Source organism: Poecilia formosa, unplaced genomic scaffold (assembly GCF_000485575.1).
Source record: "Poecilia formosa unplaced genomic scaffold, Poecilia_formosa-5.1.2 Scaffold509, whole genome shotgun sequence".
NCBI lineage: Eukaryota > Metazoa > Chordata > Actinopteri > Cyprinodontiformes > Poeciliidae > Poecilia > Poecilia formosa.
In genome coordinates this window covers 193,870-218,567 of record NW_006800448.1, presented here as the reverse complement: position 1 = coordinate 218,567, position 24,698 = coordinate 193,870, and the positions used below count along the sequence as shown (strand labels likewise).

General features: G+C 38.6%; 4 protein-coding genes across 10 annotated transcripts in view; 1 reads left to right on the top strand and 3 right to left on the bottom strand.

Moving 5' to 3' along the window:
* bltp3b (bridge-like lipid transfer protein family member 3B) overlaps positions 1-1,819 on the bottom strand; it is a 30,747-nt gene extending 28,928 nt beyond the window's left edge. For 4 of the 5 annotated variants that reach the window (XM_016664770.1, XM_016664772.1, XM_007579164.2 and 1 more), the window contains exon 1: positions 1,415-1,818. In XM_016664770.1, the coding sequence (XP_016520256.1) occupies positions 1,415-1,458 (44 nt within the window). In that variant the 5' untranslated portion in view covers positions 1,459-1,818. Of the gene's footprint in view, positions 1-1,414 lie in introns of all 5 variants that reach the window. The other variant, XM_016664771.1, reaches the window with a different exon arrangement.
* Positions 1,820-3,356: 1,537 nt separating this feature from the next.
* ckap4 (cytoskeleton associated protein 4) lies at positions 3,357-7,352 on the top strand. The gene is made up of 2 exons (XM_007579162.2): positions 3,357-3,953; positions 5,986-7,352. Exons 1-2 carry the CDS (start codon positions 3,636-3,638, stop codon positions 7,162-7,164), a joined length of 1,497 nt encoding a protein of 498 aa, XP_007579224.1. The 5' UTR covers positions 3,357-3,635; the 3' UTR covers positions 7,165-7,352.
* Positions 7,353-8,045: 693 nt separating this feature from the next.
* On the bottom strand, positions 8,046-14,161 carry ikbip (IKBKB interacting protein). Of its 2 annotated transcripts, XM_007579161.2 has the most exons (4): positions 13,713-14,145; positions 13,517-13,634; positions 9,689-9,910; positions 8,046-8,676 (listed from the first exon to the last, which is right to left on the bottom strand). In XM_007579161.2, the coding sequence occupies exons 1-4, from the start codon at positions 13,922-13,924 to the stop codon at positions 8,110-8,112; spliced, it is 1,119 nt and encodes a 372-aa protein (XP_007579223.1). In that variant the 5' UTR covers positions 13,925-14,145; the 3' UTR covers positions 8,046-8,109. The 2 variants fall into 2 exon arrangements, with proteins under 2 accessions (XP_007579223.1, XP_007579222.1); XM_007579160.2 differs by lacking the exons at positions 8,046-8,676; positions 9,689-9,910 and adding an exon at positions 11,666-12,763 and having other exon boundaries at positions 13,713-14,161.
* A 465-nt stretch (positions 14,162-14,626) lies between these two features.
* Positions 14,627-23,860, bottom strand: arfgap3 (ADP-ribosylation factor GTPase activating protein 3). 2 transcript variants are annotated; one of them, XR_001659832.1, is made up of 17 exons: positions 23,690-23,860; positions 22,996-23,114; positions 22,396-22,468; positions 22,168-22,299; positions 21,973-22,053; positions 21,478-21,568; positions 21,337-21,396; positions 21,172-21,218; positions 20,054-20,208; positions 19,843-19,974; positions 19,638-19,763; positions 18,755-18,910; positions 17,737-17,863; positions 17,504-17,591; positions 16,791-16,915; positions 16,280-16,704; positions 14,627-16,231 (listed from the first exon to the last, which is right to left on the bottom strand). XR_001659832.1 is itself a non-coding variant. In XM_007579159.2 (16 exons), the coding sequence occupies exons 1-16, from the start codon at positions 23,756-23,758 to the stop codon at positions 16,687-16,689; spliced, it is 1,599 nt and encodes a 532-aa protein (XP_007579221.1). In that variant the 5' UTR covers positions 23,759-23,860; the 3' UTR covers positions 14,627-16,686. The 2 variants fall into 2 exon arrangements, 1 of the variants encoding a protein (XP_007579221.1); XM_007579159.2 differs by having other exon boundaries at positions 14,627-16,704.
* Between the last annotated feature and the right edge of the window lie 838 nt (positions 23,861-24,698).

Here is a 24,698-nt window from a genome sequence, read left to right as displayed (position 1 = left end):
CAAGTACACGAGGACAGAGGAGGACAAGTGCTGCCTCTAGCTTTAGGTGTGTGAAGGACAAAGCAGCATGCTGATGAAATTCGGTGTCAAAAGTCCAACTCCCTGAACTACAGAGTCGTTTCTGACGCCACCATCGAGCTGCTTCGGTTTTTAAACAGTCAACAGCCCCTAAAGATAAATGACATCCACTTAAAATTCATTCAAATAAAATTGTTATAAATTCTGTTTCCTGCATGCTTCGAGGTTTCCCAGGAACAAAACAGGGAAGCATTGAAAGTCCCTCAAGAGTCGGTGGAAAAAATAAATAATTCATGGAAAGCTCTGTGGAGCCGAATGCTACTCATAACAGCAGGACATACAATCTATAAATAACTAAAATCCACCCTTCCACTGCCATTTATTAGCTTCTGAGGAAAAATTAAGATTCATTTAACTTTAGATACAAAGTAACACACATAAAAATAATGTTAAAGACATAAAATCCTTTGCAATTAATTGGGAAAATATATAGTTTATAAAATAAAGTGTATGGTTTTAAGAGCTTCTTTTTGTTTTTCTTATTATTTATCATATTAAGAAAACTGTAACTGAATAGCAATAAATATATGATAGTCCTAAAACAAAGACCCATATATGACTTGCTTAATCTACAAAATGATTGTGTTATAATTATCTCCAATGTCAAAATAAGCAAATTATTAGTAATAATAAATTTGAGTATTCTGTGTTTTTATTATATTCACAAAATAAAAAAAATAATTTTGTATATTTTTATCATAATAAAAATACAATAAATATTTTTTTATTATTTATTATATGAATAATAAAGTCAACACGGCTGTAAATGGGAGGAGTTGAGAGCCCTGCAGAAGACAGTGAGGGAATCTTAACGACTTACTGAATCATGTCTACCCTCCTGATATGAAACTATATCAAGTTAAATTATTATTTATTTGCTTTATGTGTTTTCTTTTTTGTCTCAGTTTATTTTTCCGTTAATTTTATCCAACTGACTGTCCATCCAGGGAAATTGACTTGAAGTTAACCCCGTAAATTTAGTCTAAACCGTTTAAAACGTGCTAAATTTATTTTAAAAATACTTCAAATTGTTTCTTACACCCTGGAAATAATGTGACAGCATGTGAAAGCTGAGATTGTCGATTCACTCACAGCTGGTTCAACCTGCTTTAGCAAAGGAGAGCTAGCTAAGGAGCTAACCCTTTAGCCAGTTAATTAGCGACTCTCTCCATCTCTAAACCCCGCGCACTGTCTGACAGGCACATCGTAAGTAACAACATCCCACGTTGAGCTGAATTTGTTCCCAAAATAACAGCAATAATGTGTTAAAAGCCGCTTTATGGCTACCTGACAGCTGAATCTACATCTCTGTTGCTAACCTCCACTAACCACCCACCTGGAGAGATGCTTCAAGATCTGCTTCTTGATGAGCCCAGCCATGGTTGAGCTAATCCGATATTTGAGCCGCCGTCGCCGGGTACGAGCTTTCTGGCCAGCCTAACTGCTAGCTTCCCCACCTCCACTCGAGCTATAAACAAGCAGCTCAAATTCTTCTCCCCGTGTCGGTCTTCATTTCACCGCCGTCCCATCGCTTTATTCTCCGAGTGAGGGTTGAGGCCGCCGGGTAAATGACATTTCAGACGTCCGAAAGGCAGCCCCGGCAAGAGGACAAAGCATTACCGGGTGTCCTGATGAGGTTCGGGAACGGTGCAGGTCTCTGCAGTGTCATAAAGAGTCCACCTGGTCTCACCTCATCCGGGGAACTGCGTCTGGCCGCTGCCACAGCGCCCACCGGGCGGAGACAACTGCTGCCTTCAAGGTCCGCTCGGAAACAGCAGCATTCACAGTGTAAATTTTCTCTAACTCGCCTCTATTTTTGTTAAATTTATATCCACGATCTTTAATGTGACAGACACAAATTAGATACCTTAAAAAAATGAATACATCTGTTTTACCTTCATAAGACACCCATTTAGTAAATAGAATCTACCTTTGGGTTTATTAATGTCAATATAAACACAGCGGTTCTGTGAAGATATCAGACGTTTGTTGTTGGAGAACATAAGTAAACGTCCTAAACCGTAAACATCAGCAGGACAAATAGAAGCAGGTTAAGTAATAAAACAGTCATTTTTGAACGTCTCATTACTGATCAAACAATCCATCTTTTGAAAATTGAATTTTTCACAACAGCAAACACATCTATCAATCAATGTCTATCAAAAGGTCTACTTTTAGTCGTGTAATTTACACATATTTTATGGTAGTTTGGGAAGTTAATTTAAAAAAAGAATCAGAGAAGTGCAGTTTGACTCAGCAAAACACTGAGAGAGATAAAGCCAAATGTAATTATTTTTTTTTAATCTGCAAAATGTAAAATACTTTGTGTGCACATTACCCTGAACACATCACTCCTCATGATGAAACATGGTGATGCTGGTGGATACCTTCTTCTTTAGCAACAAGGAAGCTGGTTCGATTATATTTATTACACTCTGAAAAACAAGAACACCAATAAATATATCTTGAAAAAGACAGAAAATTTAAATTTGGCTGTTGGATTTTTCTGTAAAGTGGGTTCAAGATAATAAAATGCAAAATAATTCTAAGAAAATCATAGTAGAAAATAATCACAATAACTTCGAACAACTGAAGTAACATGAAAAACTAATACAAGTGGTAAAAAGTTAATAAAACAATTTAAAAAGAACAGAAAAGATGTTTAGCTCAGACTTAAACGCTCCTTTAGTGCCACCTGGTGGTGAAAAGTATAGGTAGATGAACACATTCATCATTTCGAGTAATTATTTCCAGAATGCAGCTTTGTTGTAAAATAAAATTACAAACATTACAAAGAAATTAGAGGTTTATTGTCATGTATTACAGTCAGTATTAAGAAAAATATATGTAAATTTCCATATAGGCAAACTGGAAACCATCGCAACTTTCAACTTTTAACGTCTTAGTTCAAGAACATTGACGTTCTGGGCTTTCAGATATGCAAGTTTCAGAACAGATATGTAATTATGGGATGTGGCCGCATGCAGACCGCAGCTGCCACGTATGAAAGGAGGGGCATGGTGGAGAAAAGTGGGGCGCTCCTCCCTGCGCTGCTCTCAACCGTTTGCACCAAGTTTACATCAGGCAAGCATGATCATGCAGAAGTAATAACGCGTGTTTAACAGGCGATTACACGCGTGGTTGGAGGAAGTGGTTGCTTTCTGGAATGAAAAGTGCAAGTTTTGATATCTAAGAAGTTTTGACACGACTTAGACTTGTTAAAAAGTTACAAAAGGCGTCAAAAAAAAGATAAAATCCTGCAAAACTAACGCTTCACTGGTGTTTAAAAACTACACAAGCCATTCATTGTTTCGCGAATAGCTGATGGGTTTGGGACATTTACCCAGACCCACGCAGAGTCTGTTTTTTGGACATATAGGACAGCCCCCATCCGCATACCTCGACGCTCAAAAGCCCCGTGGAAAGACACGCCGCGCTCCCTGATACGCTGCTGCTCCACAGTGGGGCTGAACTGGGAACCCTCTCTCATCCACGACTGCACAACCAGCGCGACCTCCTTCCCCTCACACTCATTTGGACCGAACCTCCGCTGAAAGATGACGACAAAAAACCGACCAAAGAACAGCGAGAAGAGCGCAGCGGCCAGCCAGGACGATGCGTCCAAGAAAAGCCAAAAGAGCGGAGGCGCCACCAACGGGGTGAGTGGCCCCGGGCCTCGGGGGCCCCGCTCAGGTAGCTGCCTCGGCCTTCTGGTAAACGCGGTGTTTTACGCCGCAATGATAGGGGCTGCGGGATTTGCGGCTTTTTATTTACAACAAGTCGTGCAGGACGTCCGTCAGATCCACGCACAGCATGAGGAGGGCGCACGGAGAGGCGCGGAGCTGGGTACCAAAATGGAGAACGTTCTTCAACAGGTGAGTTAAAAACTAAGAGAATCGATTAAATATGACTGAAACGTCACGTTACTGAGTTTAGATGGGTTTGTGTGACATATTTAAAGTTGGAGGAAACTAAAAGGATCAAATTCGCTGCTGAATTTTTAACTAGTTTTGAATGAAAGCCAGTTTAAAACTCTAATTATAACTTCACTCGATGTTCATAATCTGCCACTGAATTTAAATCTGAACAGGATTTATCAAGATGACATGAATCACTTTAGTCTCAAGTGGCAAAAGCAAGAGACACCCAACCCTTTGTCTCTTACATTGTGTGAATGTGAACTGAAATATCCTTTGTTGTTAAGAAAAATATTCTAAATCACTTTATTTTATTATTTTTATTCACAAATAATCTTCTTTTTTGTAGAGCCATTTTTTTTCTTACATTTGCTGGTCTTTTGGGTTGAAACGTTTGGCTGAAATTGTAGAAGCAGAAGCTCAGATTTGTTGGAGGACATCTTTAAAGAGCATTTGGTGTTAAGTCTGGACTTTGACTAGGCTGCTTTTTCCATGTTCCAGTCTCCTGGCTCTTAATTTTTTACCGTGGAGAAAACAAAGCACTCATTTTCTAATCTCTGTGGTGATGTCAAACATGACAAGTAAGACAAGGTCATTAAATCAGTTTACAGAATGAAGTCAGGTAGCAAATCTTAAAAAATGTCATTATGTACCAAAGATATAAACAAAATATATGAATTATAAAAAAAACTTACCTCTACAAAAGTTGATATTCACAATAAAGTGTGACGTTAGTAACAAAAAAATGAGGCCAAGACTGGCTTTCTTGAGCAAAAAACACTCAAAAGTGGGAGACACGGAAAACCACTTCATACCTGCTGTTAAGTACAATGGAGGTTCTGTGATGCTGTGGGCCTCACTTACCTTCAAAGGTCCTGCGATGCTCGTTAAAGTTCACCGTCATTGCTTTTTAAAATATATAAAAAAATAGATTTTAATTAAAAATCTGACAGAAGACTGAAAATAGTGTCCAGAAAAAAAAAAGTTTTCTGTTAACAACTGAATGTTGCAACTGCGACTATTCATTCAGGAGGATGAGGAAGATTGAGTCTTAACAATTTAGTTAATCTACTGAACAAGAGTTAATATTAGAGCTGAAATGACTAATCACTAACTGCACTCAATAAAAAGGCAATTTTTTCAAAGTGTGATTCTCAAAAATAACTAATCCACATACATTTTGCATTTAAGATAAAAAAACAATGATTTGTTGTTGCATTTTAGGCAATGAAATGTTTATTTTCTTATTCAAAAAGGGAACTGAATTATTTGCATCGTTTAATCTATTTCAGTAGACGAGCCTCAGCTTTCCTTCTGCTCAATTCTAATCTCACTTCACAGCTCAGTCTGTGATTTCTCCCATTGACTTGGATTCCTCCAGTAGAGATTTCACCTAGGCCGATTTTCTGTCTGTAGTTTTAGCAAAAGCAGCAGAAGAAGTTGTGTTGGCCACACCTTAAAATATTGAATGAAGTTGATGCAGATTTAAAAACAGTTTTCACTGATGCCAGATAAAGTGCAACACAAAGGTTTTTGCTTTGAATTTATTTTATTCGTAAAGTAAGACAAAAAAATATCCAGTGGATTTAACTAAAATGCAAACTTCGCCATCTTAGTTTAATAAGCTTGTCAAAATAAAGAAAGACTGAGTCATATTCTGTTCTTGTTACTAAACGACAAAAAAATCCAGAGAAACGTGGAAATTTAGTGTTTTTTTAATCTAGCAAACCTTCAGGACCTGTTTATGGTTTTAAATTTATAATTTACAAATCCCTTGAATTCAGAAATCTGCTCATCTCATTAAAAATATTGTGTGTTTAGTTTATTGTTTAACAGGTAAAAATAAAATAGTTTTTGCGATTAAAATTTTTCAACTTGACGGTCTTTGGCCTGCATGCCGATAAGTTTGGCCACCGCTGGCGCAGGACAAGCAGCTGGTTTTTACTCCGATTAATTGATTAATGATTGATTGTTCCTGCGTCTCGTCAAGGTGGAGTCCCTACGAAGCAACGTGGACGGACTGGAGTCGTCGCTGGGCGTCACGCGGGTGGAGCTGGAGGCGGCCGTGAGTCGCATGAAGCGGGGCGAGGTGGAGACCAGGAGGGTGGAGGAGGCGCTCCAGAAGCTGCAGAACGACCTCCTCAGGGACCTGGCGGAGGGCGTCTGGGAGGTCAAGGAGGCCCGGGAGAAGGACTTCTCCTCTCTGGAGAAAACGGTGGAGGAGCGTCTGGCTGAGGTGAGCCAGTCCATCTCCGCCAGCATGGCCGAGTTCGCCGAGGGTCAGGGCGAGGCGCAGCGTCAGCTAGCCGACCTCAGGGCCCGCCTGGGCGATGCCGCGGACCCCGCGCTCGTCAAACAGGAGCTGTCCGCCGTCGCTGAAGTCGTCGCTGAGATTAAAACGGCCAAACAGGCGGCGGACGCGACCTCCAATTCCCTCAGAGACCAGATCGGCGCAGTGAGGGAAGAGCTCCAGACGCGCAACAAGGAGGTCGCCTCTCTGTCCCAGGAGGTCGAATCGGTGAGGTCGGTGATGCAAGACACCGCCGGCAGCCTGAGGCAGGCCCTGTCTGCGGCGGAGGCCGGGGTTCAGGCCCTGCAGGACCAAACCGCCACCCTGCAGAGCGACCTGGAGCAGGTCTCCAACGCCGTCCGCACCGTGGAGGAGAAAGTGAACACGGCGGCGGCTCAGGCTCAGAAAAGATCCGACGACCTGGAGGTCAGGGTTCAATCATCTGAGGAAGGCGGGGAATCACTGACTGCTTCGCTGTCTGACATCAGCAGGAAGGTGGAGTCGCTGCTCGCCAAATACGACGGACACGAAAGCAGCTTATCTGCACAGGGGGCGGCAGTGGAGAGAGTAAGAACAGACCTGAACCAGGAGCTGGAGGAAATAAAAACCCAAATGGAGGCGCTGGATCAGACTCAGCCGCCTGCAGAGGGCTCCACCTCCCTACAGCTGGAGCTGGAGAGCTTAAAAACTGCAGTGGAAGAAGTGAAAAGCAAAGCAGACACGATAGAAAGCCAAAACCAGGCCATTCGCACCCTGCAGGAGGCGATGCAGGAGACGACGCAGGCGCTCGCTGGTTTAACAGAAGGTAAACGAGATGAAGGACGAAGCGGCCTGGAGGATCTGGAGAAGAGACTGACCGCTTTGGAGGACAGGATGTAGACCACACGAGGCGTTCAAGGGCTTTCAGGATGAGGGGGAAAAAACACCCAGACTACTTAGTCATGCAACGCCGCATCAGGACGCCAAACAGGAGACAAAACTCCACGTTACTGTTATGAAGATCTGCTTTCTAGAGCTGGAATCCAACGTCTTGACGCTGCACTTCTTGTTAGAACAAAAGAAAGAGTGAGCAAAAGCTGAGACTGCTGATCTGTGAAGTTCAAACCTACACTCATTCTGCACTGTAGTTTTCTTTTACTTTTTTAAACCTCCAATTGCAATTTTTAAGCACTCCTTTGTTTGTTTTAGAAGAATAAAAACACAAATGTTTGACCTGAAGCCGTGAATTTTTATTTTAAGGGAGTGAAATTTATAAAATTGTCTTAAGTTTCGCTGTTTATCGCTTATTGAGCCTTCTTACATTTTATTCACAGTCACAAATTTCAGTGTATTTTAACCAACAAAATCTAATTGTTAGGTAATTGTCTACTTAAATGAACGCTACAAAAAGGATGTGACGTGCAGCTTCTGTAAGTCACTGTCCTGCAGGATGACGACCCAAAATGCACGACCAGAACAGCAGTCGACTGGTTCAGATCAACAAAATATTCACATCTCAAATTTTGGCCTAGTTTTTCCCATTTGAATTTTTCTGAATTCCAGTTTTTCCCATTTTAGCTACATTTTATAAACCCAACATGAGGATTTTCTGAACAAACCAACAGCTGGTGGTCATTATTTGACCACTATGTAGGTTGTTTTTGCAATTTGAACGAACAGAAATATAATGTGAGACGCTTTTGATGAACGTTTTTCTTATTATTATCCAATCAGATGCAGAAGAAGCTAGCTTTTAAACTAGCGAAGCGGCTAGTTTGTGATTGTTTTACTAAAAATGTTTATTGCAGTAGTTTGACAGGTGATCATCAGATATAAAACAGATAACTATTTTAGGTTTTGCATTTCGCCGATGTCAGACAAATCAGCTATCTCACTGACCTGTTTAGTCGTAACACTTAAATCTCCCTCCACTGCTGTGAGGTTCAGCAAAGTCTGTCGGAGTTCAGCGATCTCACGCTCTCTTTCTGACAGATCCTCCGCCAATCTCCCGATCCTGAGCGTCAGGTCGGACACCTGCGGCTCAAACGCTCCAAAGTCTCGTTTAATGGACGCCACCTTCGGTTTGATGTCTGCGGCGAATGTCAGTGTCCGTACGAGGCGAGCGCGGCCGCTCTCCAGCTCCCGCAGGCGGTCTGATATCTGGTCGTCCATGGCGACCAGCTCAGGGATTCGCTTGCGGAGCTGGTCGATGGCCTTAGTGTTGCGTTCGGACGCAGATCGGAGGTTGGAGATTCGGTCGACGCTGCTGCCCAGGACGTCTCCGATGCGTTTGACCATGCTGCGCTCCACCTGACCGGTTTTGTCCTCCAGCTCTCCAACCTGCGACAACACGGAGTCCAACTCGGACCGCAGACCGTCCATCCGACGCACGTCCGTCCTGACAGAGGAAACCTGCAGAACCAGCACCGGAAAATATACCCACAGATCCACCAATCAGGCGTTGACAAGAAAACAAATACAGAAAAAAACTAGAGGAATTAAGACGTACACTGCAAAAACACAAAATGTTACCAAGTATTTTTGCTCTAGATTCTACTGTAAACACTTTTGTGCACTTGAAAACAGACAAAACTAACTTACAATTCGCTTTTCAGCAAGATAACAGTTTAAGTCAATAATTCCTTAATATTGTAAAAAAAAAAGTTCTACTTCCCCTGGCAGATTATTTCACTTATAACATAGGAAAAATGTCTTTATTTCAAGTGAAATTTCATCAATATCAATGATGAGATAGAATTTTAACACAATATTTTGTGGTACTATTGTGATTACGATAAAAATGATAATAAAAAAAAAACTAAGACAGAATTTATAGAGCCACAAACAAGTTTATATCACTAAACTACAAATAGAGACTTAAATGAATCATATTTTCATATTTACTGATATTTATTGATGCTTGTTTGGAAAAAATAGAAAGACTTTTAATCTGATTTTTTAACAATACTGGGATTTATCGTGCGATATATCAAAAATCTTATAAGAAATTTATCACGATAAATGATACAATAATTCCCCACCTGTATCAATTACTTAAAACGAACTTCTTTATTTTGATGAAAAGTCATTTGTTGCTCAGTTTTATCTTATTTTACGATATTTGCACTAAGAAGTAGACCAAAAAACAAACTTGATTTTGTGTTTTTGCAGTGTATACAGCCCTAAAAACACCTAAGATCTGTGGAGTTCTTAAGAAACATTCAAAAGAACAAATTAAAGTCCAAAACTGATTCAATGTAATGAAGGGTTTTTGTCAACTTCAGGACAGAACTCTTCAAAAGACAATTCTTCTTTAAAAACTAGGAAAAAGTTGTTGTGTTAATACTGAGAAAAATTAATGAAATCAGTCACATTCTTCCAGAAACATATTTGCGAGAAAAGAAAAAAAAAAAATCAAACGCACCTTGTTGGCGAAGTCCTTTGTAACGGCCGAGGTTCGCTCTTCGATTTGCGTCACCGCGTCTCTCAGCGATGTCAAGCTGCCGTGGAGCTGCGCTCGTTTCTCGCTCAGCCCGGCGGCCCAGTCGTTCAACTGGACGACGTCCCGCTCCAGAGCCTCCAGCCGGGGCTGCAGGTTCCCCCGCTGGGCCACGAGATCCTCCAGCATCCGCTGCACGGTTTCACACTGAAACAGGAAGTACAGTTCACCACCCAGAAGACAAAAACGTAAACAACTGGGAGAAAAAAACAGGGACTTTGTTCTCTTTTTACGCAGTAAAATTCAAGCATTTTTAAGGTGAGTTTCCAAACTTTCCCAGTAGCAAACTGGACTCAAAAACGATGCAAATTAACTAAAAATGAAGACAGTTTCAATTCACTATTATTTGATTTCATTTGTTACTTTTATTTATGTTTTGTGGTATTATTCTATATTCTACAGCAGGGACCAGATAAAACTAAAATATAACAAGGTTTTACATTTTCAAATGTCTGTAAACCCGACTGGTCCGAGAACAAAACACTAATTTAACAACAGAAAGATGAAGAAACTATTTTTATTTCATTTACACCGATCAATAAGTCACAGAAAAATTAAGAATAAATATTCATTACATCGAAACAACCCAAACAAATCATTGGTAAATGACATTCTTGCTCAAATTAAATGCCAAACAAACAATATACAAAGAAAGTAAGAAAAAGAACGCTTAAAAAAATATTCACGCTACGTTTTCTGGCATTTAGTAAATATAAATAGTTTTGGTAACTTTCAATAACCTAAAACAAAATAAATTTAATCTGATTTAACCTCAGACAGTGAGAAAAAAAAAATATTTTCAATTATTTTTCTTTCTAAAATTATATTTTCATTGAACCAGCTCAAACAAAATGCTTTCACTTTTTTCAGTGCTTGAAAATAAATGAAAAAGAATAAAAGTGTTGCTTTTGACCTCTGTATGACTGACATCAAATGTTTCATCAGTGCTGTGAACTCGATAGTGTGCAGTAACAACGTCTGAGGTAAATAAGTAAAATAAAACACTTGAGCAAACTAAAAACCAGCAAGAGAAAACATTAAAACACTCGTTCTGCAACGTCAGTAAAAAATATTTCTATTGTTTAATCTATCAATTATTCTGCAGATTTTTCATCATTTAAACCTTTTTATACAGTATTAAAAATGCTAATAAACAATTAAATTCCATGTTTAAAGAAGAACATTAACATTTTATTGTCTAAATTGCAATAAGAGCATATCTTTAGGGAACTATTGATTATTTGCAGCTACAATAAATACTGCTAGCATCAACATATGGAAAGCTCAGGCTTTTCTGCTTGACTTTAACATATTGTAGGAATGATATATTAATTTTGGATTAACTGATTAATAACTGGGTTCCAAAAGGTGCTTTATAACAAACTGAAGCTAAAACTAACAACAAAGGAGACAAAGGATTTTTTTTTGTCTTAAATGAAACATTTTTATACTTCCTGTACAATTTTGGTTTAATTTCTGCTCTGAGTGTGTCGTTCTTTCAGCAAGTTGACTTTTTTTGAGTCTCTATACTCTAGTTAACGATTAATCGATTACTAACACTGCAAAAACACAAAATCTTACCAAGTATTTTTGGTCTAGTTTCTAGCGAAAATATGACAAAACTATCTTACAAGCAACTTTTTAGCAAGATATAGGGGCTTGTTTTAAGTAAATAGTGATTAAAAAGGACTTGTTCTATTGGCAGATAAATGTTTTAAATAATCTGCCAATGGAACAAAGATTTATTCATTAATATTAAGGAATTATTTACTTGTTTCAAGTAAACGATATCTTGCTAAAAAGTAACTTTTAAGTCATTTTTGTATTATTTCACGTTTACTAAGATATTTACACTAGAAACTTGACTAAGAATATTTGGTAAGATTTTGTGTTTTTGCAGCGAAATTAGTTGACCATTACTTTAAAAAAACAAACAAAAAAAAGATTAATCGTTTCAGAACTAGAAAAAAAACTATCGCTGCACATCCACCTGATCAGAGAAGATGACTGCAACAAAAATGGTTCTACAAAGTATCACAAACACCTTTTAGAGTTTTAACTGTAAAACCTGATTAATCACGATTAATCATTTCAGCCCTAAGTGTCATCATGATGTTCAGTCAGTTCGCTCAGCTCTTCCTCCAGCCACAGCTCCTCCTCCTCCTCCTCATCCTTCCACTCCTCATCCTCCAAAGTGCCGGAGTTGGTCAGGGTCCCGCCTCCGTCTCCCCTCAGCACCATGGTGAGTTCTCGGACCGCCTCCTTGACCACGGACAGCTCGTTCTTCATCTTCAGGATGCTGTTGTGGGCCTGCAGGTGGTCCAGCTCCTGCCTGATCTCCAGGATCTCGTTCAGAGCTTTCAGCATGCTGTCCTCGGTGCCGAACACCTGCAGCGTCACTTCCTCCAGACGCTTCTCTGCCCCGCTCAGGTCGCCGTTCAGCTTCAGGATGGAGCGCACTGCCTCCTCCACCTTCGGCAGCTGCTCCTCGCACTGCTGGGCGCGGGGGATGTGCTCATGGAGTTCAGAGGTCAGCTCAGCCTCCCTCTTGGTCAGGCTGCCGATCTGCTCCTGCAGCTTGTGGATCTGCTTGGTGTTCCAGTCCAGGTGCTCCTGCGCCCGCTTGGCGTCGTCCTCCTCCGTCCGCTCCAGAACGCGGGCGTTCCTCTTCGTGCTGTCCTCCAGCTCCTCCAGCCTTCTCGCCAGCGCCCGGGCCCTCTGCTCGGCCTCGTTCACCCGCTCCGTGGCGCCGGCGTGCGCCTCGCGGGACTCGGCCTTCAGGGCCGCCAGGTCCGCGGTGACGGCGGCCAGCCGCTCCTGCCACGTCTCCGTCACGTTCAGGAAGCGGGCGTTGACCGCCTGCAGGTCGCGGGACGCCAAGTTCTCGTCGGCCTGCATCGCCATGGCGACGGCGTGGAGGGCGGAGATGTCCTTCTGGAGTCTGGTTACCGTGGAGACGGTAGAGAGCGCCTCCTGAAGGTCGTCCTCGGATGCAACGAGCTACAGCCGCAACACAAAAAAGGAGCGCGGTTTCTGCGGAGCTGCTTGAGTCTTTCATGAGTGACAGTGTTGCCAGATTGGGTGGGTTTTCACCCAATTGGACTGATTTCAGCACATTTGGCTGTAAAAACTAACTTTAGGTGGGGTTTTGGATTTTTTATTTTTTTTACAAAGCTATTAGAGAAATTATCTCGAAATAGTTATTGTGTGGCAGAAAAGAACAAAACGTTTAATAAAAAGCCATATTATTGCACTTACCTCATTAGTTCATTTATTTTTAACCTCTAGAATCTGTCAAATGTGACATCATCAATGATTAGTCAACAGTTCACCACGTGTCACTATGTAGTAGTGTTGTAAAACAGAACTCCCAGGGCAACATCATAAACTAAAATGACATACAGCTACAAAAAGCTCAAGTCCGATTATAGTCAAAGAGTCTTAAGTCCTTCTCAGTCCCAATAGGATCAGGTTCTGGTCAGAATATAACAAAGAACAACAAAAAATGTCACAAATCTGAACGCAGTCGATGACGTATGTTACACGATTATATCTAAGGCTGGAAACTGTCAGATCTGGCAACCCTGCTGCTGTGGCGGTCCAAACCAGCCGCATAGTTTGCTTATTACTTGACTATTTCTACGACTCGGGTTAAATTACACTAAGCTTTAAAATTAAAAGAAAATATTTGAGACATTTTGAGAGAAATGGCCTCTAAACTTAGCGGCTGCTTCACTCTAACTCCAGCCGTACCTTCTTGGAAACTTTCACCATCTCTTCCTCCATCTCCAACAGGCTGGAGGTTTTCCCGTGCAGAGCTTTATACTTGTCTTCCATTAGAGAAAACCTCTCATTCTGCTGCAGCACCACCCTGAAACACAAAACGCACTCAGCCAAGAAGCAACACACAAAGGAAAATTAATTTAAAACTATAAATGTCCTAACTTACCAGCTCAAAACTCCGCATGCTACTAGCGACAGTAAACACATCAAACCTTTAATGTCTGGACCTGAGGACGTTTTATTTGCTCCACTGTTCTCTCCGTCTTCCGTTTTCACTTTTTGTGCCTCACCTTTACCGTTTGCAGGTGAATTTTGCGGCATTTCATCGTTTTGCTTTTGAGACTGCGTCTTTTTCCTCTGTTTAATTTCCGTAGGCATTTCGCAGTTATAAAATCCCGCTTTTAAACTATCGTTACCTGGCTTTAATCTTTAAAAATATAGTCAGTTATTCCATATGTAGCAGACAAAAGCAGGATATCCTACTTAAAGACAAATTCATAGTGAATTAAGCGATAAATATCTGATTTTACCAGCGGAGATTAGCTAAAGTTACCGCTACTGCTCCCAGGAAAAGTGCTGCCTTCATGGGAAATTGGTCAATTTAAATTCAAACTGTACCAAAGCAGTACAACTAATACATTAGTAGTTGCTCGCGTCTTTAGTTCTGTCTTAAATCGTAAATGACTATTCCATACCTAATTTAAAATCTTAGTTACTCTTTAATTGTGTACACACAAGGTATAGCAGTGCCAAATACTAAAAGTTCCGACAGAGCAGGAGCTTCCATGAACGCAGCAGCAAGCCACGTTGGCGAGAGAATTTGTTAGGAATTTCATCATTTATTTGAATATTTTATGTACAAATAAATTACTTAAATGTCATAATAAGACAAATATTTTGATAAGATTATATAAATAATGTACCGTTTTAATTGGTTATTTAAAGTGATTTCCAGTCTATTCTTATTAGTTCTTTGTTTTGCAAAATTAAACTTTTTTTGCCTACATGCAAAATCCCACTTGCCGAAAAAAATAACAGAAAAGTTAAGGCATAACAAACCTGAGTCAAAAATGGACAAGATGATCATCAGTAGCTTTATTTTATGTATAAATGATAACCAAAAGCTCTTTACAACACTGTACTACACAGCTATTACTGAAAACTATGATTTCATCTTATTTTCAGGATTTGTCTTGTACGAATTACAGAGGGAACATGCAAAATTAAAAAAAGAAAAACGTGTAACAAATCAAAACGGCATACAAAAAAGAGACAAAGCAAACATAAATGCATCTTTAACTCAGAGACCAGAGACAACAAGGCCAAAGCTGCCATGTGCAAATTTTCAAACTAATTTTGAGTAAACGGAAAACAAGAATCACACCAAAACATTACAATCAGGTCGAGTAAAAAAACCTTGATACTTGGGCCAAGGCTTATGGTGATGGGAGCAAACAAATATTCTGTTAACGGTGTAAAATTCTTTGACTTTTGCCTCCAAAATAAACAAAAAGAAAACATGCTAATGTTAGCATCCTATTCAAAATAGCTCTGAGCAGTCAAGTAATGGATAATAGACATTTAGGAGGTATGAGTAGTGCATCTTTTGGACGGTAACAGACTTCCAAAAAAAACATCAAAAAAATAGCAGATGGTTGTTTAGGAAATCTGGCTCCAACGCCTAACTGTCACATTTTCCAAGCAAATCCTCGGCAGTGTTTAGTGGATAACTCCTCCTCTGACTGTGTGGATTCCTGGACGTTTCTTTCTTTTAACCAGCAAACTATGGAGTTGAACCAGGACATGCTGTCAAATCCACTTTGCATGCCAAATATATACAGATATTTCATCAAGATTAGTTAAGTAACTAAAGAGGCGGCAATTTTCAGAACGGGACGGTTTATATTTATCAAAAAGCAGAGACAAAGATTTAAAAAAAAATAACAAAAATGACAAGATTTCCTACAGAAGAATTTTGTAAATTCATACAAAACCAAACTGTACCAGCAGTAAAGGCACACGTTTAATTTTAGTAAAGTTTAATATTACAATAGTGTCAGCCAAATTTGAATTAAACACTTTAAATAGTGTAATGAACCTACTTGAAGTAAACTGATTTTTTTAAAATGGTAATTAAGTAACAAAAAAAAAAATATATATATATATAGTGATCGTCTTTGGTGATAAAATTCAGATGAGGAAACCGGTTTTACATTTATAATTTAGTCTTAAAGATTTTTTGTGCCTTTTCAGCTAACCACCCGACTCCATGATAAATATGAGCATAAATATTATTTGCCATTTTTTTAAAGATGCATTTCAAACTATTTTTCAAGGCGGAATGATTATACAAAACAATCCATCATTTTTAAAGACACTAAAATTGCTTATTACCTAAAAGCTTCACCCTGACATAACAAAAAAACAACAAAAAAAGAAAGAAGTAGTTTAACTGAAGCCCAAAATTAAAAATGACATTCATGTCCATGATGGATGTTAATAAACCTCTGACCATATTGTATGAAAGCTTAAAGAATCAGATCTTCTTTTGGTAACTTCATTTGTATGACCTCAACTCAAAGAATCAATAGTAGCTTACATTTAGAAACCCAGCTGGTTCCGTACGGTTTCTGCTGTCTTTTGGTCTGCTCTGTAAGGAAGCAAACCTAAGTGCACTTCAGGGACCTAAGTGCACTTCAGGGACTAAAGTGGATTTTAGTCCACTTCAGGGACTAAAATCAGCAAAAATCCTTTTGCTGATTTTCTGAATCAGCAAAAGGAACCTGTAACAGCATGGTGATCTGGTGAAACCCAAATAATGTGGACTTGATCAGATAAATAATAATAAAAAAGAAACAAACGTTAAGGAAAAACTCTTCATGACACCACGAAGATACTCCATCTGCTAATTACAGCACTTCTAAATACACAAACCCAGAAACCTTAAAGCAGAGTAATTGATATTCAAGTCTCCAAGTTAAACAAAAATCATCTCTTTTTTCCTTTTTTTTTTTTTACATCTGCACACGTTGTTTAATACCAAAAATATACAAAGAATAATTTTGGTGGTAAACGTGCAGACTTGCTACGAGCGTCGATGTCTCAGCTCCTGGAAACGCGATTTATGTTCGCACTGCCACTTAGGAGTTGTAGTGGTCCTAAAAAAAGAAGCAGAAGATAACCGAGTTATTAACAAGATGTGAACGAGTGATTTTATTCAATGAGTGTTGAGTGTTTGACTAACCTGGATTGTGCTGACTACGCCGCTGGCCATGACCGACAGTTTCCCTGCGACTGAGCGCACGCCGAGTTTGAGTTGCGACATGTCGGGAGCGTTGGGCAGCACGTTGCTCAGACGGTATGAACTTCCTGTAAACATGAAGCGAGAGTCAAACACAAGAGAAGAGGTCCAGATGTGACAGTTGGGAAAACTCCCTCACAAAAAGCTAATCCCTGATGAGTAAAACACAAACTGATCATGTGTAGAAAAGTGGGACTTTCAGGTGCTTCCATTCGCTACTGTTATGGTTATCACAATCACTGCAGGGCGAGCTGATATTAATTCCTCTGATGACACGAGAGAAGAAACTGCATTTACCTGAAAGCTTTCAGAATATAACGGGCAGACTTGTCTCAAAACAGAGCTTTTAAATCCCTCAGCAGGGTGCTGGTTTGCCGGATGTCCAACCTACTACTTTCAGACATTTCTCCTGACTTCCTTCTGCTATAGAATACATTTCAACTGCCTTGTTTTTTATTCACTCACAATTTTTGACACATTTCTCAATTTTACATTTAGAAAGAATAGAAGTACCACGAGGAAGTCCGGAAACGAGATTAAAACGGAAAATGTGAAAAAAAAAAAAAAAAATCACAAAAGATTTTCTGTCATTTATAAATTTGTAAGTTCTGTACTATGTGTATAAAAACTGACCAAAAAGATAAGCTGTGTCTTACCAGTTTCTTTCTTTGGATCATCAAAAAGGTCCGCTGAACTTATCGAGGCGCTCCCTGAAAACCTCTCCAGTCGCGTCCTGGTTTCGTACTGAAGAGAAAAACATTTAGTTTTTAAAACACGTTTGTGAATCAATTTGTGTGTTTGATTCCCTCTTTCTCCAATTTCCCTAAAATTGTGGAAATAATTTTATTCATTTTATAATATTGAAATGCAGATTTTACTCATTTTGTACCTCAGAGTTGTCTTGTTTTCCAAAATACATGTCAGATGAGATCGCCTTGACATCACCTCCAAACTTTTTCTGAGCTTCTCCAGAATCCGAGTAGGATGGCAAGTCAGATTTTCTCCTGGCAACGGGCCTGTTGATAAAAAGTTAAACATCACAGGAACGCAACTATTCAAAAGGAAACTTTCTAAGAAAAATACTTTGGATACATTTCAACACGACTACATTTGTAAAATAAGTCTAATGTTTAATTTTCTGTCACACTTTGAGCTCAAGAGATAAAGATTACAAGACAAGAATCATAATATTCCAGTCAAACTCATAAAAACAAGTAAATTAAAAGATTTTGGATCAATTTTCCATCATTTCCTACTTAAACATTCTCATTGTCTAATATGCCTGGGCACATTTTTCTCTTCAATATGAGAATAAGTTAAAAACTGTAATCAAAGTTACAAAGTTTGGACGGGATTTAGTTTTAATTCAAAATATCAAGTATTTCTGGATGTTTTTCAACAATAGTTATTTTACATTATTCTATCCAACTAGCGGAGATTATGCAGCACAACAATAGCCTCTATAAAATATAAGTTGATTCTGTGCAACATTATATTTTATAAAATATATTAGAAATGCAGAAAACACAGAAATAACCGTTTTGTTCCCAAAAATGCAAAGTTAGAAATCAGAAATGACCAGATAAGAGAGAACAAACAGGCGTCACGATGGACTAACAACCACATAAAGGTTATAATTAAATCAACTCAGCAGCATTTTATAAAGTATTAGTAGAGCAAAAGCTTCCAGTGAAAACAGGACAAAAAAAAAACTGTTACATGTTTTATGTTATTGTCCACCATTGTTTCTTTTTTTCCTCTGAAGCACTTTGAATAATCCTATAAATGGTGCTGCACACATAAACTTACCATCAAAGAGTACAAGTTGGTGAAGGGCTAAAATAACCAGCAACCACCAAAAGTAACTATAAATAATTCAAAATATATAAATACCAAAATCATCCTACCTGTCGTCAAATGAAGACACGGCGGCGGACATGAAGAAGTCCGGCTCTGGTTTCTTGCTCTCCTTCAACCAGCCGCCTCCGCTGCTGCCATCATTTCCCCAACGCATAGAGAAACTATCAGAGGTGTCCGTTTGATCCTCGAACCGAGAAACATTCCTTGAAAAGAACAAACAATAATTCACAGTCATTTTAAAAACAGAAAGATGCTCCAACACTAAATCAATTTGAAGGGTTGTTTTCCCCACAAAAAGTCTGGAACAAGACATTAAAAAAGCCAGTTAATATTAAAACTAGTAGTAGACTTCTGCTTCATAGTATGCAAATTTTACATTTTGCATATCCAGACCAGAATGTTAAGCGTCTTATTTAAGCGACACTACGGCCACAGTTAAACTATGGAGAATATTTTCACAAAGGGAAATTATTAGATATGGAGAGCCATTTTATTCCAAATTAATTAAATAAATAGAAATTAAATTAATAGAAATCTTTAATATTTCTTCTTATTCATATTAAGATTTCTTTCTTTCAAGATTTATTTTTATTCATCTCAAGATTAGATTTTCTTTTGATCTTTTTTTAATTACTTCAACATTTACTTATTTCATAGTCGAGTTTCATTTTACTTTGTAAAACTACTTTACATATTTCAGAGGCTTTTATTTTATTATTTACTTATTTCATTTTAAGCACTTTTTAATTTTCTGGAAGCTAAATATGCTGTAAATATAATTATTTTTTTCAACTAAACAACTAAGGGAATACAATGTCATCTAGATTAGTTTATTTCAGTAACCTGCAACAAAAAAAAATAAAAAGCCTAACTTATATATACAATAAAAACTAATAATAATTGAACTGTGTTTACACAGATTTATCGGACCTTGAGCTAAACGTCCCGTCGTACTCGTCTTCCTCAGTAAACCTGCGGCCCTTGGTGGTCTTGGCTCCGAGCGGACTCTCCTGCTGGATGATGTGCATGTCTGACATGACGGAGTGAGAAACTCCGCTGCAGAGACAAACAGAACAGACTCCAAATGAGAACAAGACCCAGACAAATCAAACTGATTTGTTAATCACCATCCTACCTCCTCATACCCAAACCCATGCCCAGTCGCTCGGCCTGCTCCTTCTTCTTCCCCTCCAGCCCCTTCAGCTTCTGCTCCCCGATTTTCCTCTGCTGCTCTAAATCTTTATAGGCCAGACGCATGGATGGAGCGCTTAGGGAAAAAGTAAGAAGAGATATTAAAAAGCAGACAGGTTTCATGCTTTAGTGGTCATTTCAGGTGGTGTTCTCACATGGAGTCCTCAGGTGTGATGTTCCTCTTGGCGCCTGTGGCGGAGCTTTCTTCTTTCTCCCGGAGTTTGTCGGCAGCCTGAGCCGCTTTCTCCAGCTCGGAGAAACTCTGGCTGCTGACCTTCTGGGCGCCCAGGCCGCCTTTCTTAGAGGCCAGCTGCAGACAGAGGCGTCAAGAAAGTGTGTGAAATCCCAATTATATTCAACGTTCATGCAGACGAGTCCATTTTCTGAAACACGTAGCCCAATACAAGCCCTTAATATCAGCCGATTGATAATTACTGATTAGTTTTTGCTTTAAATATCTGGAATACTAAACTGGTGGCGTCCATTTTATTATTTTTAAGCAGTTATGAGGCACAGTGACGAAACCTTAAACTGCTGCTGTGGAAGTTACTCAACAGGCTGTTGCTAGGTTACCAAAGAGTGAGGGAGTGGTTGCTAAGTAACCAAAGATTCCACCAACCTAGCTTAGCAGACTGTTGTGAGAGGCTGGATGGCTAAAAGCCTTTTTCTCTGCCAACATCCCCCAGAACGCAAATTCAAATGAAAAAACTTTTGTTGTTTTTTTTTTTTATTGTGAAGAAAAATTGTGGGGGGGAAAGAAGGGTTCTTTGAATTTGTACAACATTTAAATAGTATCTATTTTGGACAAACTTTGATCAACTCTAATTCGACAACTCAAATTTAGACCCGATCAAACTGAAATTTTATTCAATTTTAAGTTCAATCGCTTTTACAAAAACATAATCCGTTTTCTTTCTGATTATTATTTATTTTATTGCGCTAGTGAAACATCGAAGGTCTAATAAAGCTGTGAAAATATCTTTTCTGATAGTTTTTGCATTTATATGCAAGCCAAAAAGGTATTCATACATCTGGCAGATCCAGGATTACCAGTAGAAATAAGTAAAAAGCTTACAGTTACATAGACTCCTTAATTTTATCTTAAACATTTCTGATGGTGGCTTCAGTTATTCTTGATAAACTGCAACAACGTGAAAGGTTTATTACTGAAAATAGTCAAAACTTTGCTGATAAGTTAATAGAATTCATTGCAGACACACAATTAGAGAGAATGAAAAAGAGATTAGTTTCCAAAACATGTTTTTCTATTTACCGTTTTCTTGGCAGCGGCTGGCTTCTTTTTTAGAAGTGAGGATGGCTCTAGAAAACACAAAATAAAAGTTTACTTTTTCTACAATTATTACAATAGAGTTAAAAAAAAAAAAGTACTTAAATACGTTAAAGGGAATCATTTCTAAAAACAAAACTTCAAATAAACCTGGATTTGCTTTTGGGGAAACACTTAGTACTTCAACACTTGGGCCTTCTTCTGAATTTCCTGAAATCAAAATGCATGTTTGTTGAATCGGTGATCATTAAAAAAAACAAAAAGACAAAGATCTTTTCTTACTACAGATACCATTTCGATCTTCATCTTTCTCCTCGATGGAAGGTTTTTCTAGTGTGGGGCTGAGACTCATTTTGGCCATGTTTAGATTTTCAGGCACATCCTGGAAGACAGACAGAAAGGCTAAAACACTCAAATAGCCTTTACTGGAGACTGTAAGCATACAGAGGAATAACTGATGCATCAGCATAAATATGTGGAGATTTCTCAACAATTACCCCTTTGTTGTGATTGCAGTTTAGTTAAATAATCCTTTTCATTCACAGGCAAAGCCAAAATCTACAATAAATGTATCATAAATAAAAAAAAAATACAATGACTCTAAATCTACATCTCTACCACATTGTTAGCTAAATAAACTGCAAAAATTGTTAAAAGAAAGTCAAGTTTTAAGGCACCATAAGGAGCAAAAAACATTCAAAGACAGAATAAATCAACACTAAAACCATTGCACTGAAAAAAATATGACAAGCATAAAACAATGGGATCTTTTCGATATTTCTTTACCTGTGAATGCAAACTGAAGAAGTCCACATGCTTGTCCTCTGGTGAGGTCGGAGAAAGAGGACCCTGACTGTCAAGCCACAGCTATAGTGAAAAAGGCAAAAGCAGCAATTGATAATAGCTAATTAGACACTTTTAACTAAAGTTTGATAAGCAAAGGAAGCAGCACAGGAAGCCAGAGATTCCTGTTCGCTGTACCTCAGTGCCATGACGTCTGGTAGCTTGCGTGGCTAAAGTTTTGATCTTCTCCCTGTACAGCTGGGCGGCACGGCTGTTGTATTTAGCATTGGCGGCACCAGCTTTGCACCCATGTTGATTGAAAAACGCAATCTGTCAAAGCAGAGTCAAAAAAAAACACAGAGAAGATTCAACATATTTCTAATGATGCCGGAACATGAAGGTTTCCTGTCTTCTATCGGCACTCACAGCACTGGCGTTGCCTCCCACTTGCATACATCTAAGCTGGAACCATGACCAGTTAAAATCCAACTCAGTGGACCTGTGTAACAGAACATACAAAGCGTTAGAGAATAAAAACGGGTTTAAAACAGCACCAAAGTGCTGTACAAAAACTATAAAACAACAGAATAAGTTGATGAAAAGAGGAAAACAAAATAATAATAATAGACAAAAATACAAATATCTCAGTACACTTGAAGAGGAAAGTAACTTTTCAGCAAGAAATATGAATAATTAAGGAATTATTTACTTAAAACAAGCTCAGCTTTATTGCCGGAAACTTACTCGTATATTAGTTTTCTCTTATTTCAAGTATCCTAATAAATATGCACATGAAACTAAGCCAGAAATACTTGGTAATAGTTTGTGCTTTTGCAATGTATGAATGAATTTAAATGAGTGTAACAAAGCTCGGTTCCATAAATATTAAAGCAACAGAACGGCTTAGATCAAGGCATACTGAAACGGTCCAGTCAAAGTCTAGATTGGGAACTTGAAAATTGCGCACAGGCGCTCTTCATCCAGTTTAAGAGTCCGAACAATTCTTGTTAGAGGAAAGAGTCCTACCTAATAAAGGACAGGTGCACTCCCAATGACCTGTGAGTCCCAGAGCAGTCTATGCAGAGAAACACTCCGTAGGTGATGCTGGCCCAGCTGGGGTTTTTAGCTGCACAGTCGAAGCAAACCTGAACACCAAAGAGCAAAAACTGATCACAAAAACGAGGTAGTATCTGAATTCACGTTTTCTAAATCAATCGTCCGACACCAGTCAAACAGCTGTGAGGGTCTGAAATACATTTATATTCAAACAGCTGTGGACGACTGGGTCTGAATTGCAATTTAAAGTAGCATACAGCAAAACTGTAAATGCTTTACTTTCATTAACGGCGCCGGAAGAGACGTGTGTCAGTATTTAGTTTGGACTATACACCCGAAAACTAAGCCTAAACAAACAAAACTGATGAGACGGGCGTCTATCCGTTTTGGCTAGCGCTACATCTGTTTGGAGTAATTAACTTTTAAAAAACGGTCATTTCGACTAAATTGTAGCCAGAACATAATTAGGATGTCGTAACAACCTGCTTCCACCAGTCAGGCTAATTTACCATGACAAAAAAAGCGGATAAGAGCTGACTAATCTGGTTAAAAGGAGCCAGCACAGGCATTTTTTTAACAAAGTGCGACGTGTCATATATCTCATTAGCTTTAGCGGACTTCCTTGTTAAAGACACCCCAACGTTTGTCGTTCATAAAAACTCACCTTATTCGTTGGAATGGAACGCAGACGCTTGAAAATGGCAGAAATATCCTGTCTGCTTGGTTCAGCCATCGTTTCAGCTGGTTAAAGAAATGGCAACTAAAGAAGCTCCGTGTTTTTTCCCCCAATAACAATCCAATGCGACACGTCAGTTGGAGAGAAGCAGGACCCGGCTCTGATTGGCTGAGCCCAGCCCGTGGTTGTGTTGTTGTAGAAAAGGCTTCTGGGTAATGTAGTTTTCCCCAAAAGCAACAGCTACGTTCACGCGTCTTTTTAATGTGACCTTTCCACTGAAAAGCCTTTAGAAGCAGCATTTCAGTCACCATCAGGAAAACACTAGAATTTATATTACATAAATGTGATATATTGTCTCATAGATTGACTCAAGATTAATCCTCAATGATGAGATTATCATTTTGACTAGATATGATCACATTCAAAAAAATTTACTTAAATAAATCAACATTAATAGTATTTCCAGAGTTTTGTCTCAACTAGTTTATGAATAAAATGCTATCTTGATATGAAATATTTATAGTCTACAATATAAAAATGAAATAATCCCATTATAAAATCTTGATCATTTTGATTTAGCTACTTGATAGTTTGATAAGAATGTCATCATCTTGAATTAACTGCCACATAATTGAGATATAATTATGACCTACCTCAAAACAAAGTTTTACTTAATTACTTCAGATCTTAATATAAAACCCTCATAATTCTGTCTTAGCATCCACATAATTATAGACTAAAATTTCATAATTTTCACTTATCCAATAGTATCCTACAGTTAATTAGAATCCTTTATATGATAGCTTCACAAAAACGATTATAGGCATAAATTGGCTTAAATAAAAGTTAAGCTAATTACAAAACTGACAACAAAATGCATATGGTTTAATATAAACTGGCACTAAATAAAAAAAACGCAAAACAGACCCATAAAATGAATGCAATAAGTGTTAAAAAATTACAATATGATCATAAAAGAATTAAAATTACTTTAAGC